A 15,763-nucleotide genomic window follows, 5' to 3' on the forward strand; every position below is an offset into this window, starting at 1 on the left:
AACTTTGCCGACCTGAATAAAGCCCAAATGCCAAGAAAATGGCTCACTGAATGCGTGAATCTGCTCCAATAATCCCTGTCATGTCCTCCGAGCAGGGAGCAATACACTAGAAGTCAGACTGACCTGCAGTTGTGCACCAGGTGGTCGACGATGGCGGCCAGCTGCTTCTCAAAGAGTGCCAGCCGGATCCACAGGTAGCGCCCACTGGCCACCCACAGCGACCGTCGGCTGGACTGGCTGCGCAGGCGGCTGTCCCTGCACGGGGGTGCATTGTATGCACACCTGGGGGTGATGATCGTCCACTGCCACAAGCCAGTGCTTCTGTTCAGTAGCCCCATGTATGACACACTTAAATTCTGCCAAGCCATTCTGAGTCATTTTCATTTTTGCAGAGTCATTCCCCCAGCCTCTCCCACAGGAGCGGAGGAGAGGAGGCTTCCCTCTTTCTACCTCAGCAGGTGAAGAGAGGGAAATCCCCTTAAACATCACCTGCACACCACAGCTTTTTCACTCGTGACCCATCCAGTGCTGGCACATCAAAAAGCGCAAGTGCCAGAGCTGCACACGGCTGCAGCAGCGAGCACAACAGCAAAGGGCACTCGGGTGGCAAGGGGTGCCACAATGCTGCCGGTGAACTGAGCCCCATCAGACACTATAGAAAAGATTAGTACAGGGCGAATGGGACAGGACAGGAGAACGAGGAAACACAGACAACAACACAGGTTTGGTTTGGTTTGGTTTATGGGGTTTAACGTCCCAAAGCAACTCAGGCTATGAGAGACGCCGTAGTGGAGGGCTCCGGAAATTTCGACCACCTGGGGTTCCTTAACGTGCACTGACATCGCACAGCACATGGGCCTCTGGAACTTCTCCTCCAAAGAAATTCAACCGCCGTGGCCGGGATCGAACCCGCATCTTTCGGGTCAGCAGCCAAGCACCATAACCACTGAGCCACCGCGGCAGCCTGACAACACAGGGGCACAACAACACAGGCATCTGTGTTCCTCGTTCTGCTGTCCTGTTCCATTTGTGCAGTACTAATCTTTTCTGCAATGAACCAACAAGCCCGCAAGAACATTCTACTTCACACACTGTAGCCCCTCTTGCGTGGTGCTACCAGCCCTGCTAGAACCCCCACAACAGGTGGCAGCACTGCCATTTGCCTCCTTCCGGCTGCCACTCATACCACAAGTGCAAACCACCACTGCACAGAGCATGAAACACAGTGTGCAAGGGAAGACTGCACAGGGGCCCTGAAATCCAGACATGGATGGTGGATTGGGACAGATGGCGGCAGAATACCGTGACAGCGGAGCTCACCTGTGTTTTCTGTCTCTCTATCCGTGTACAAGTTCAGCACCACCCCCATAACGACATTTCAACGTTGACACAACCATGGGACAGAGAACATGAGCTAGAACGCAGCCAGCAGGGGTTCCGCTTGCAGATGCTGGCCAATGCCAGCCCCAGAAAGGGACAATGAGGCAACAAGAAATCTGATCTGGTCCAAAAACTCCGCACAATGTGAAATACTCATTTAAATGAGGGAGTAATTACTCACTGGCATCCGCCCTAGCGCAGCCACACAGCTACAAAGGAAAGCTACACAGAAACTTCAGAGGTTGAAAAAAAATTCATCCTGGCCCATGAGAGAGAGAGAGACAGGGGGGGGCAGTGGTCCCTCTAAATAGGCATGATGGGGAGGGGGGGGGGGGGGGGGGGGGAAGCACATGACCTATTTTCTCCTGTTTCCTACAAGACATCAACAGGAAGTGAGCCTGCACTCATCTTGTTCTACAGGGCAAAGCTCACAGAGGAACTTCATGAGAAAGCACATCCACAACATTCCAAGCACAAAATAAGCTTGTAAGAAATTGAAAGTAACAACCAAAAGAGACTCCCATGCACGAGACTGCCAAACCACTCCAGAGTGCTGCCATCTGTGAAACCAAGCATCATTGTCGTCAGACTGTCGCTCTCCCACTTTCCGTTCACATGGTACAATTGAATCCACAGAGTACAGAATTATAAATGGAGAAAAATAATCTAACTTTTAAACTCAGTTGCAGAAAGGTGTTAGGAACAAGTACACTGTTTGGTTGGCCCTGATGCAGCATATAGTGTGTTTTTCAAGAATACTAAATACACTTCATAACCTTGCATTCACAGGCGATGATTTTAATAAAACTCAAAGCACCCAATGATAGTGAATGAATGCAGCACTATTTGAAAGAATAAAAAATGTGATCCAATTCAATTCAAGAAATTTAAAAGCAAAGTTAATCCCGATACCAAATGGCTGCAAAATATGTTTTATGAAAAGTACTTGTTTAGATTTGTAGCAACCCTGGAAAAGTAGGGAACACTGTTAATAATCTTACATCAAACAACGAGAGAAGAGGTACCAGAGAACTGACTATACAGTGCGTACCTTACACAAGTAGCTTGCTTGTAAACCCATTTAATGACCACTTTTCAGATGCTGGAACTTGTAATCCTGACACTAGCTAAAAGCAGTTACAAAGCAGAGTGAAGTCAATATTTCAAGACAATTTTTAGGGCTCCAGCTAGAGCAAGAAAAATTGCTCTGGATGCAGCAGTTAAAAAAAAAATGATGCTTCGGGGGCTAGTAATCCAAGGGCTCAACCAATAAAATCAGTAACGCATGTCGCTGATAGAACTAGAAAACTGTCTGCGGTTGTAGCGAAGAAACGGTGCTCACGTTGCAGAGGAGTCGGAGGTGACTGCGGCCTCCATCTGGGCCACTGCCCGGGCAATGGCTGCAGCCGGCTCGAAGTGCTTGGCCATCTTGTGCAACAGCGCAGTGGTGGAGTTGGTCTTGAAGAGGCCCAGGGCACGCCGCTTGAGGCCATGCGAGAGGCAGGCATCGACCGCCGCTGCATGCGCCATCGACCGGTCAGTTATGCCTTGCATGACTACACTCCATTTCATACATAGCAGGCAACGCTGCGGAGGTTGCTGAAGTAGTGCGTCCAGGAAACCATACTACTCCGCCACGTATCATTCGTTCTCGAAACTCCGGTCAGTGTTTGGACGAAAATAAAGAGCGGTATAAAACGATGCGGTAGCATTGAAAATAACGGTCGAATCTGTCAGGTGCTCAGTGTTCGGGCTCTCTGGCCATAATTTTCACAGAGTGTGAACTATTTTTTGGGCGCGGATTGAGTAGGAGTGATTGGCCCTACCAACCGCGTATCACACCACCACGTGTACTTTTTGCTTCTCGAACTCTCGACGAGTCGCAGGACGGAAATGTGGCAAGAGGTAAAACAAAGTCCAGGAGGTTCCAGTCACAGCACTTAAGATTTGTCGCTACGAAATATGTTTGTGTTCGCTTTGGTTGTACGGCAAACTACTTTTTGCACGCGGACTTAGCCTGCGCGAACAGGCGTGCTTGCTTTGGCTGCATTGCCTGCTATGTATGAAACGGAGAATAGATAACAAAGCTGCACCTGTGCACAAACAGAAATGCGAAAAAGGTGCGAAAGGATTGCTACAGAGTACACTAGGTACAAATGAAACATGAAAACAACTACACTTCGCTACTACACGCACGAGCAGATCCAGAGAAAAACAGGGGCAGACGCAACAAAGCAACTCCTCAGCTAAGACAATAATGCAACACTCTACAGCAATGCCAACAAGCGCACGAATAGAGATCAAGGTCAAGATCGGCGATGCGATCGAGATCCAGGTCGACAACGCGCAAAGAAAACAATGGGTTCCAGGAACGCAGAGGGGACTTCCCAAGCCTGGCGAGCAAAAACAAGAAGCCACAGCAGAGACCGGAGAAGGAGGTGAGCTGGCCAATTGGACATAACTGTGCAACCACTGTGTCACACTCTAAGACAATGCAACTTGAGGACACAATAGTAAAACTTGAAGAGAGGCTTGCACAAAGCGATCGAAGATTCAAGGAGCTAGAGGAGCAAAATATGAATCCTAAGGCAGAAATCGGAAGACAAAAAGCGCAATACGTGAACGCCCTAAAAAACCTCGAACATGCCAGGAAACCCATGTCCATCACAGAGGGCGAACAAGTTGAAACGTACAAACGTAGGACAGAATACGCAGAAATGGCCACCATAAAAGTGGCACAAAACCAACTACAAGAAATCAAAGACTAGATAGGAGATGGTGAGAGCAACTTTAAAGGGTCTCTGAAAGGGTGGCCATGTAGGCAAAGAGAAGTCGAAATACTGATGGACATTGAACGATTCATCATCCTCCCGCAAAAATTTTTCATGTACCTTGTGTGGAACCAGAGATAATGGCTATTAAAAATGACCACCAGCCTTTTCCCTCTCAACTCGTACACCGGAGTGAACCATAAAAAAATAAAGATTACAGGCCGGGACCATGCTCCGCCCACAAATACGTCATCGACGAGTTCGGTTTGTTTACTTCCGGTTGACGCGCTCGTTCGCTCCTTCGCTTTCCAGCTGTCTGCTGTGTTTACCTGTGTCTCGCAACCATCGCTGCGACTTCTCTCGAACTATGGACCCCGAGCTGAAGGAACAACTTTTGCAGATGAGTGCCGAAATGGGATTTCAGCCTTAAGGCTGGGACACATGCGAAAAGTGTGTGCAATTCGCTGCGGCGTGCCGTTGCGAACGACGTCGCAACGACCGATAGCAGCTCGTCGCCTGCGTCCAACCTGCTGGATGTCAACGACGAGCCGCGCGCAGCAAATGCAACGACGGGAAGCGGGAGCCGATACGAGCGCGGCCGCCGGCGACTGAAAAACGCGCTAGCATTGTTTGTTCTCGTCCATAGCAAGCCCTGAGATAGATGCATGTCAAAAATTCATCATTTCTGACGATCGCTGGCCAATACCGAGTTGCTGGCAAAAGTGATGACTGCGATACAAGCAGATTTCATCCCACAGCCACTTTGGTGCTGCTGCTACTTGGTGCGGTTTGCCTGCCGTCAGCTAGCTCCGTTGCTGAAGGCGTCGTGGAAATCGAACATATCTTTTATTATGGGACGAGTTTGCAGTAAAGCGATGTGAATAGTAGGCCGTTTATTATAGCGCAGGCGACTTCCAAAACGCTGTCAGCTGTGGCTTCGATGCGAAACCAGATAGGCCTAGCGACGACTAGGGCAACCTGGGACCAGCGCGCAGTTCGTCGCGCGGTGTTGCCGCAGGCAGTGTCGTCGCCTAAAGATCCACTTTTGCACAGGCATATTGTCGTTGCTCGAATATAGGAAGCATCTTTTCTGGTATCATGGCTGTTTTGTATTTTCTTGTGCGAACGTGAGGTACGCCGAGCATGCCGGCCAGCCGGCCAGCCCGGATCCTGTCTGCCGGCGTCATAAAAACGAGCTAAAGTGTGTTCTTGACGTAAACAATAAACCCTGGTATAAGAAATGTGAAAAATGTGTTATTTTTGAGGATCGCTGAACAATACTGAGCTGCTGGTGAAGGCAACGACTGTGCTACGAGCAAACTTCTTGCCACAACCGCCTCGCACCTGCCGCTGGCCCGACGAAGGGGTCCGGCTCGCCTGGCGCCGCTCGCTTCGCTGCTGAAGGCGTCGAGGAGATTGACCATACTATTATTTTATTGTGAGATGATGCTGTTGACTGTAAAGCGATGTGTAGAGCAAGCCTTTTATTATAGCTCAGGCGACTTCCGAAGTGCCGGCCGCTGCGGCTTCAATGCGAAAGAGGCTATAGGCCTAGCGACGACCACGGTAGCCAGGCAGCAGCAGAGCTCGTCGCCCGGAGCGCCCGCGAGCGGTGCCGTTGCCGAAAGCTCGCAACATAAGCAGGCATGCTTTGTCGCTGCTCGAGCAGTCTTTCTGATAACAAGGCGACCTTGTCTTTTCTTGTGCTATTTGTACAACATCCCAAGCAGCACTCAGGTACTGCTGCACGGCGGTGAAGTGCGACACTGGTTGTGGGCGTAGCTTGGGTAGATCGGCGCAGCGATGCTCACCGCTCCATGTGTGTCTGCTTGTAGTTGGGCGGCAGTTCGCAAGCGACGATCGGTGCAGCGCGTGGGCCAAGTTTATAAGGACACGCTGTTCAGAAATCCGGCGCTGAATCCTGACGACGATGACAGCTCGCTCGCTTCCATCTTTCGGCAGACAGTGCCGAACCCTGGCTTTGCCACCAACGACACAGCACGGCCAATCCATTTTGATTGCGCATGCGACGGAGGTCACTACAGAAATCAGTAGTGCAGTGACTCCAAATCGCACCTCGATTCTCGATTCGGTTCGACGACGGCGCCGGCGGAGTCACACAAGCGGTACAAGCAGACGACAACATGGTAAACCGAAAGTGCAGTACTAATTTCTGACACCCAACACACAATAACCATGTAAACATGCATACAAACGATAACTCTCCTCGCTGAAATGCGAAATGATCCCGAAAAGAGTAAGAATGTGAAGTATCTAGAGCTTTTAGTTTGTTAAATGCGTGATTTCACGTTGGCACCGCGAACCAATGATAGCCCTGCACTGGCGACGTAAAGAGTACTAAAGTGACGTAATGAGTACGGATTCGGGCGGAAGTTCACCGCCACTGGTCGCCGCGAGGCTCGAGAGTGGTAGTTTTTGAAAATGTATTATAAATTATCTACTCGCTCTTGATGTATTGTATGCGGCATGAACGTTCAGTGGCCTACGCTCTACATAATGCAAGTATTTTTTTGCCAACCTCAGACACCCCTTTCAGGGACCCTTTAATCACAATAATGAAACACCATGTCAAAGTCAGTAAAGACCTAGAGAAAATGGACAGAAAATACAACTACATCAAAGGGAAAGTTGCGACTACAACGAAGGAAGCACACAGCAAACGCATGAGAGAACACATGAGCAATAGGCCAATCCATTACGACGAACAGGAAGGAAGAACATAAAATGTCTAACGGCGAACACACAAGGCTAAAAAAGAAAGGAAGCTTGAAAATCTGGCAATGGAACTGTAGAGGAATAAAGGGAAAACAAGCTCAGTTAATTCATCTCATAAAGAACCAAGAAAAACCATCGGACATCATTGCCATCCAAGAATACAGGCCCAGGGCTAAAACAAGCACAACAGGATATGAGATGTATGACAGAGACGGTACCAGCAAGGACGCCACCTTAGTACTTGAGTCAATTACAACCATCTACAAAACCAACATAACGGATACGGACGTACCCCACACGGTACTAGAAATTGTACCCGAAAAACCAGCGGATGACAGCGTTTTCATCATAAACGTGTACAGCCCCCAAAACAAAAGAACCCCAGAATAAATAAGCTGTTCAAAAAAGCCAGCGATATGGCAGGGTAGAACCCACTGTTGATCCTAGGAGACTTAAATGTGGCAAACCCCTGTTGGAGGTACCAAAACTCAATGCCAAAGGTAAAAGCATAGCAGAAAGCGTGGAGAAATGCTGCATGGAGTTAGCTAACGACCCCACAACTACGACGAGGATAGGAAGCAGCGTCTGCAAAGACACCGCGCCTGACCTAGCCGCCTCAAAAAACGAGAATATCCAATGGGAAAATACAATGGGAACCTTAGGGAGCGACCACTTCATCCTTAACTTATTGTTCAAACCCATTTCTGCCAACCGTATCAAAAAATGTTTAACAGGCTCTGCCTGAATGCATGCCATCACACCAGTTCAAGTTTAGAAAGTTAAGGTCTCCTGCTAACAAAATTTGAACAAGAAACAAAGCCAGCACATCATTAAAGGGAAACTGCATAGGTTTTAGAAATTCACGAGCTTAAGAGGGTCGAATGTGTCAAACTTGCAGGTGAAGCATGCGAAGTCTTTTTGGGCTAGCACCTGATATAGTGAAGTAATCGGCGATTGAAATCTGGAAGCCCTTCAAGCTTCTCCGCAGTGCACAACGCCAAGTGGGGGGTGCATGATGACGTCATCGAAGGTATCGGTACATTTCCAATGCACAAATGACTGCTTTGAAGGAAAAACAACTAACGCCACCGAAGGCAAAGCCTGCCAAGAGCTGTTTGGCAGCATCTAAGGTGTGGGGAAGGGTGTGGCTGATGACAGCGTTAATTTGAAATCATACCTTCCGTGACATCAAGCTAAACTTCCCTGCACTCCTTCAAGGAATACACAATTTCACACATGTATTCCTTGTTTTGTATTTGTTTTCTTTATCATATTTTTCTGTATTTATTAACACTGTTCCTGACTTCAAAATTTACCATTTATGCCTTTGTTCTTTTTCATTCTATTTGTGTGCTCACTTTTGTTTTTGTGCTGGTTTTACAGAGGTTGTGTATATTTTTTACTAATAACTTTTTTGTCTACAATATGTATGCCTCTGTATCTGACCCTCCCCTCTATAATGTACGTTTGTACCCCGAGGGTATAATAAATAAATAAATGAATAAATAAATAGGCGTTCAGGCTTCTTCGTAGTGCATAGCGCCAGGCAGGGTCACAACGATGGCTGCACTGAGCTTACATCAAAGGAGCAGTTGCTTGAAGGAACAAAACCAGTGCCATTGAAGAAGGTAAAGCCCATAAAGCGTCATTTGGCAGCATCAGATGGCGCATGGCAGCTTGTGGGCGAAGGCAAAAAAAATTTGAACTTTCAGCAACAATGATGTCACGACGAGTTTCTCCACACTCCCCTGACGCAGTGCAGAGAAGCCCGAACCGCACCACTGTTTCAATCAGCAGTTACGTCATGATTTTAAATGCTGGAGCCAAACTACTTGGCAGCTTCATATATTAAAATCGTTGAATCACCTTGAACTTTCAAAAAACAATTTCAGCTCCCCTTTAAAGCCACCCACAAGGGTGTTTCTAGCCATGCTCCGTCTCAGCTGCCGTATCAGGTATGGCAGACTGGGGCACGCATGCACGCACAAGGCTTACAGAGCCTGAAAGGCATCATTAGCAAATCATCACCACGCTTAGGAAGTATATTTGGAAGTAATATCATTCACAACAACAACTGAATTTTGGCTGCGGCTTTCAAGCACAGCTGTTATGCAACTATGGCAACGTGAGAACAGCACAGCTTTGACGGCACTAATGGCTGCTCCAGAAGTGGTGCAATTCTGAACCTCTCGACCTCGTGGCCTAATCTGTGGCCGCTGCAGGCTCCACACCGAGAAAAGAGAGCCGTCAAATCAGGCGCTTCTCAATGGTCACAAGTGCCTCACAATATTCAGTGCTGGCCCCCACCGGGTGCTATGGGCAACTGGTGAGCACTCTGAGGGATGGGTTGTAACCAGGGCCCAGAACAGCAACGTAAAGTGGCCAACTTATCCTGTTAAGCACACAAGTGAAGGAAAAAGAGGTGCTTGATATGGCGTACATGATGACAGCAACTGAAACCACGGAGCATAGGGAATGTCTTCTTGGTAGTTTTTGTCAGTGGGAGATTAATAAAAAGCAGGAGAAAAAACAACCACATGCCGCCAGTGGGATCCGAACCCATGACCTCCGAATTTCACTTCTGGTGCTCTTTTCCTGGCCCAGTGTGTAGCCGGGAAGGGCTCACTCACCGCAGAGGGAGGTGATGCTGCTGCTCTCTTCATGGACAAACTTGCGGGTCACGGCTTCCTCCATTATCTGCTTCACCTGAAAGGGCAAGGGGGGAAACGGGCTGGTGAAAAACATCATCATCATCATCATCCCCACAATCCCAACCGGGTCCACTGACCTCCCACTAGTCCTCTCCTGCCACCCTGCCCCTGCAAGCTTCCTAATCACATCGGCCCACCTGACTCCCTTTTTGCCTTCTCGTGGAATCCCTATGGAAGCATAAGTTCCCCACTCACTCACATTTGTTCCATAACCCACTCTGCTCTCTCCCCAGTTCTAGGAATATTGCTTTCCTCTCCATAGACATCTGCGAACAACAGAATTACGACCAACTCCATTTAAAGCCCTCAGGTCACTGCCTCACAACTGAGCACTTTAAAGTGACAACTCTAACACGCTTCACTCTTGAGGGATACTGGTCAGCAGTTATTCATGACCTAATAATGCCCACCCCATTCTAATTCTCAATGCTATTTATGACTCTCAGGCCAATACCTGCAGTCCTTATTAGGCTTAGTTGACATGTCCTTAGTTGACATGTCCTTATTAGACATGTTGTGAATGTCATAACATTCACAACATGCTCTCACAGGCGCTTCAGCACAAAGTTGATCAACTTGATGGTGCTAGAAGTGTGTTGTTTACTTGGTGCTTCTCCGTGTTCGGCTGTGTGATGCGTAGAACCTCTCTGGAAAGTGAGGCCACTCGTGTGCTACAACAATAGCATGGATGACACTCAGGATTGCACTCATCTCACTCAAACTCAGACAGAGAGAATATGTAAGCGGCGAGTGTGTGAAGGTGCTAAAATGACTGGATACGAGTATGCCCTGCTGTGAGTGATAGTGGACCCGAGTGCAAGAGGTTAGCTTTTGTCTCGATGGCGTCGACAGAAAGTACATCGATGGCAGGACCTAATGACAAATGGCAGGTTTATCATCATCATCATCAGCCTGACTACGCCCACTGCAGGACAAAGCCCCCTCCCATATCTCCCCAACTGACCCTGTCCTGCGCCAGCAGCGGCAATCCTATCCCCGCAATTTTATCTCATGCCCCACCTAACTTTTTGCCGCCCCTGCAACGCTGGCTTTCTCCTGGAATCCACTCCTTTATCCTTAAGGACCAATGGTTATCTTTCCTTTGCATTACGTACCCAGCCCAAGCTCATTTCGTCTTCTTGATTTTGACTACGATGTCATTAACCTGCATTTGTTTATGGTTAATTCACCCCATTACTTAGGGAGAACTTTTGCAAGAACGCTAACTGTCTATTTGTGATGGACAACGGAACAAGTAAGAATAAAACAATCTACAAAAGACTGACTCACAGATAAACTGCCAGGATTTAGTACCAGATCTCGCCAAGACCAGTCTTGATGTCCCCGCCCTTGGCTGAGCCATAGCCAGTTATTTCCTTTCGAGCTCGTACTGACCACAACTCCACCAATAAATCACCACGAAAAACACTTCCTCCCAAGTGGAGCGGTGCTGTGTTACCCTTAACCCTTTCAGGCGCCATTTTTTGTTTGACTGAAATCAATTATTTTTTCACCTAAGTCATATATTCAGGCCTCAAGAAAGGGAAACTGTTAGGTGAAAGACCAACAGATAAGTTTTTACAACGATATGGAGAATTCCATACAAAGTGAGAGATTTGTCAGAAGTAGTAACATCGAAATGTTCTCGTGTGTCAGGTAAACACCTTTGGGATCGTGGAATCGTTTTGTGGTTCGAAGATGCATATTACGCTCGAAATTGAGCAAAAACAATCGATGTTCTCACTTGCGGCAAATTCTGTCTGCACAAAAACGGTGGACAAAGTGCTACCTAGCTCACTCTTGTGTGAAATATTGTTTACTGCATTCGCTACGCGGTACAAAAAAGCAACTTATTTGCAACGAGTAGGGTGCTCAATCTGACTGAAATAATGAAATCACTGTTAAGTGCTGCAGTTTCTCAGAAAAAGCTTTAAGCTTGCCGCTTACACAATTGTGTATAAAGTGCCTGAAAGGGATAGGAACCAGAGTAGCCATTTAGCAGTGTTCTAGTCCACACACACACCTCGCCCCCTCTAGAACACCCCGAGTGTAAAAACTCAGCCTCTCAGCTCACGCTAATCCCAACACAGAGCCACTTCATCGTCTCAGCGCGGAGCACAGGCGTGACAAATGGGTTGGGGGTCCGTGTGACAAGTGGCCGCTACCCTTCGAGCAGCAACAACACGGAAATTGGCCACAGAGCTCGACACAGCCTCCGAGTGGCTCCTTACTGCTTTCCCTTTTCCCTTTAAAGACTAGAGAACTGCTGTATCATACAAATGTTAGAAGCATACTTGAGTATGCTTGCACAGTCTGAGATCCGAAATCCTTTCTTGACATTCAAAAGCTAGAAAGAGTTCAGAATTTGGCCGTTCGTTTTGTTTTCAATAACTATGGGCGATATTTCAGTGTAACGAGTGCGAAAAAAGCTTTGGGTTGGGACACACTTCAAAAATGTAGGAAAGTTCTGCAGCTAAAATTATTTCATGATATATTTCATTCAAGAACTGGAATAGACAGAACCAAATACATGGTCAACCCTGATTATGTGTCTTTATGGAGAGATCATTCACTTAAAGTCAAAGAATACAGATGCCGGACTGTCCTTTTCAAAATGTCTTTTTTCCCACAAAACGATTTCAGAATGGAACAAGCTGCCTGAGGAAGTAGTGTCCATATTATCAAATGCTTCATTTTCTTCCATGCTGTGATATTTTTTATGTATAATAATTCCGTGTTCTTTCTATCTCAATGTTATCTTTTTCTGTAACCACCTGCACGAGGTGGCATTTGCATACTTTTTCTTTTTGAACCCCCCCCACTGTAATGCCAGACAATGGCGCTGTGGGTATGATGATAAATAAATAAATAAACAAATAAATCTGTACGGGGTCTGAATACACGCCTCGGGAGGAAAGGGGGGGGACAAAGGCTGCTCTGCCTGCGAGCCTCGCTGAACACGGCAGAAAATCTCTCATCCCCTTTCTCTGTCAGCAAAGCAGAAAAAGAAGAAACAAGCTCTGAAAAGACACCGTCCCCATAAAAACATTGAATGCCAAAGTCGGAATGAGTGCGAGTAGATGTGAATATGGGAGGATGTGAGTGAGCAGATGTGAATGGGTGTGCAGTGCTCCACTGCAGACAACACATCGAGTGGTTGGCTATGTTTGTGGCAGACGCAGTACGCTTGCATTCTCCAGCGCTAGGCAGTCAGTCAAGTCGCACTCTGCTCACAAGAAGGACGATTATGAACAACATGGTACATATTGATAAGCAGCAATACATAAGCGAAACTACTTCACGTATCGCTCGGGGTAAACATTGCAGACATGTAAAAGAACAAAAGTTTTCTAAGCACTGCATTCCTTCTTCCTGTCCACAGCGAGAGAATGGAACAGACTGCCAGAGAATGTGGTGCTCGCATCGGGTGTGGATGTGTTCTCTGCTGGAGTTCGTGATTGGTTGGTATAGTGCCTGATATAATGTGTTTTGCATTTGTGTTGGGCATGGTCTTCTCACATTGTTTTCTGTTTCGTTGCAGCAAGATTTTTGCGCGTTTGTTTGTTGCATACAGGTCAGTTCCATTTTTTGAAATGTTAAAATCTGGCACCGACTGGATGGTGCTGGTGATTTGTTTGTTGTGTTCCGCCTTAGTAATCTGTACTACCCTTGCGTGACTCCTATCTTGGTCCAGACCGGACTGATAGTATCTCTATTAAATAAATAAATAAATAGTACAAGTGGTGCCATTCTTCAACATATACAACATTTGAACACCAGTAACTACACCTATGCGCACAATGGCTATGACAAGGTAGCTTACTCATACACATTTGCACGGAGAGGGCTGGCATTATGGCAACGTTTCTTTGCCAACATCTCATACTAGCCTAATTTTGGTACTACTCCAGGCATAGGTGCATGTCTAAATGACTACAGTAAGAAGGTAAACTCAGTTACAACTAGCTTGAATGCAGTACACGGCGAAGAGCAGACGATAGCAGACGCAATCAAAAAAGCCCAGCTTCTGGTGGCACATTCGCAGGCAACTGCTGAATGACCAGCTCATGCAATAATGAGTTATACTGGCTGTCAGAGCGGAAGCCACAGCCTGTCAGCAAACAGTCCGAATCTCGAAGAGGCCTGGTTAGCTTCCTTGCCGTGCTTATTGCTAATATTGTATCTCAATCTTCCCTGCCTCTGAACCCACTCCTGCAAAGTTGCTTAGCAGAAATGACAAGCCATCATCATCATCATCAGCCTGACTGCGCCCACTGCAGGGCAAGGGCCTCTCCCGTGTCTCTCCAATTAACCCTGTCCTTCGCCATCTGACCCCACCCTATCCCTACAAACTTCCTAATCTCATCCACCCACCTAACTTTCTGCCACCCCCTGCTACGCTTGCCCTCTCTTGGCAACCATAGCAGAAAGCGTGTCTGGGTATTTATGACACCTTTAGACTCGACAAATTCTTGTACTCTGCTATGAAGCAGCTGAAACAAATTTTATCAGAAATACGCCATGTGTTGCAACATTGGTAGCATTAAGCCTTGTCTGAACATTGCGCACCACTTTCAAATATTCAACACCTCCTTCGAGGGAACTTTTGGACGACTCTGCAGCGATCCTTCAAACCGAAACTTTTCATTCTCATTGTGAATTAAACTATACACGTAGGATGACTGGGGTAAATAGGTTTTTTATCCTAGAAAAAAAACAGAATAGGCATTCTAAGACTGGTTCAAGTTATGTGCCAATGGCCATACTGCCCAACTTTACCCCGCCTTCAATAATTTGCACAGCCAAACTATGCGATCAGAAACGCGGCATTTCGCCAAAAAATCGAGTTTCACCTCTATTTTTTTTAATGATCTGTCTAAGGAGAAAAAGTCTGCATGTTTCCGGCTTTATTTGAAAGCAAAGAGCCCCAATGATATCACGCGATTTTTTATTTCTGTGCAAGGTGCTGCAGTGTGCTGACTGGAAGCTTGCTTGCTGCACAAGAATTACTACGGGGCATGATTACGATGTTGTAGGGCGTCCTAATTAAATCGCATTGCCGCGACTAGGAGTTGTTCTCGTTTGCAGTGCATACGAACGAGCACAGTGCCTCCTTTTCGAAGTAGCCGCGAGTCTGTCGCAGCTTCCAGGGCTGCGGGCGGACGCGTTGCCTGAAACCGGCCGATGAGCACGCGGTTCATCGACCCGCGCAACAGGCGGCGAGCGCGCCGCTGTCGGGAGAGGCCCGGCTGACGGACTCCCCAAGCGCAATATGGTAACCTACGAAATCAGGGCCGCGCGTCTTCTTCCTCCCAAAGCCCGCCTCGAGCAAAACGGCCCCGTCTCGCGCATACCGTTGTTGCACGCGGCATGTTTACCTCCTTCTTGACTGTCCGCAGCAGCTTCTCCCTGTACTCGTTTTCGCCGAGCAACGACGCCGACGTATCGTCGCTTTTGCTCCGGAAGACGGTCATGATACGCGTCGGCGAGTCGCTCTTGGAGAATGCGGCTGGCGCCGATGCGAGGGCCATCTCCTTCGCGACGCAGGGCAGCAAAGAGCACACTGCGCGTGACTGCGCGCACAAGAGCCCCGAGAGCAGCTGTTCCCGCCGCTGTCCTGGCTGGCCGGTCCGCTGATCCGCTTCCCATATGCTCCCCGTCTTTCCCCAACGGCCTTGACGCGGGATTATCAGTTGCTGGACGTATTGCCTGCCTTCGTTCTGCTAGCAAGAATGTTATACCGCGCCCTCTGCCGGCTGGAAACAAAATACACTTCGAAACGCGTCGAGGCACTGCGCTTGGCTGCCACGTGGGGGCGCTACGTACGCATGGTCGAGAGCACGCGCTCAATTCAAAGTTAGATGTTTCTGAATTCGGCTGAATCGGCGTGTTCCTTTGCTACATTACTCTCGCAACTCGGATTAAAAGAGGAATACTGCAGGGTTATATTGTCATGTGTGTTATTTGCGATTTTCCACTCAATGTGATCTTCAGCAAGGTGTGTTGCTGGGCGAGTTGGTTGGGATTCATCTTGAGAAAAAAGTTGGCGCCCACTTTTTGCGATGTTTTCCATCTTAAACTTTTCTGTAAAAACTTCTCTGTTATTTCACCTTAGGTTTTATCGCCCACACGTTTTTTACGATTCATTGCTTGTTTTTAGAGATC

At 47.7% G+C, this 15,763-nt stretch overlaps 1 protein-coding gene across 3 annotated transcripts in view; it reads right to left on the reverse strand.

The window, feature by feature from the left end:
• Window positions 1-15,264, reverse strand: part of LOC149325843 (small G protein signaling modulator 1-like) — a 106,345-nt gene extending 91,081 nt beyond the window's left edge. For all 3 annotated transcript variants that reach the window (XM_089562656.1, XM_089562655.1, XM_089562654.1), the window contains exons 1-4: window positions 14,977-15,264; window positions 9,518-9,593; window positions 2,723-2,897; window positions 124-255 (exon numbers count right to left, since the gene is read on the reverse strand). In XM_089562656.1, the coding sequence (XP_089418782.1) occupies window positions 124-255; window positions 2,723-2,897; window positions 9,518-9,593; window positions 14,977-15,129 (536 nt within the window). In that variant the 5' untranslated portion in view covers window positions 15,130-15,264. The remainder of the gene's footprint in view (window positions 1-123; window positions 256-2,722; window positions 2,898-9,517; window positions 9,594-14,976) is intronic.
• Window positions 15,265-15,763: the final 499 nt, after the last annotated feature.

Source organism: Amblyomma mixtum, chromosome 10, assembly GCF_055824585.1.
Source record: "Amblyomma mixtum isolate Tamu chromosome 10, ASM5582458v1, whole genome shotgun sequence".
Taxonomy (NCBI): domain Eukaryota; kingdom Metazoa; phylum Arthropoda; class Arachnida; order Ixodida; family Ixodidae; genus Amblyomma; species Amblyomma mixtum.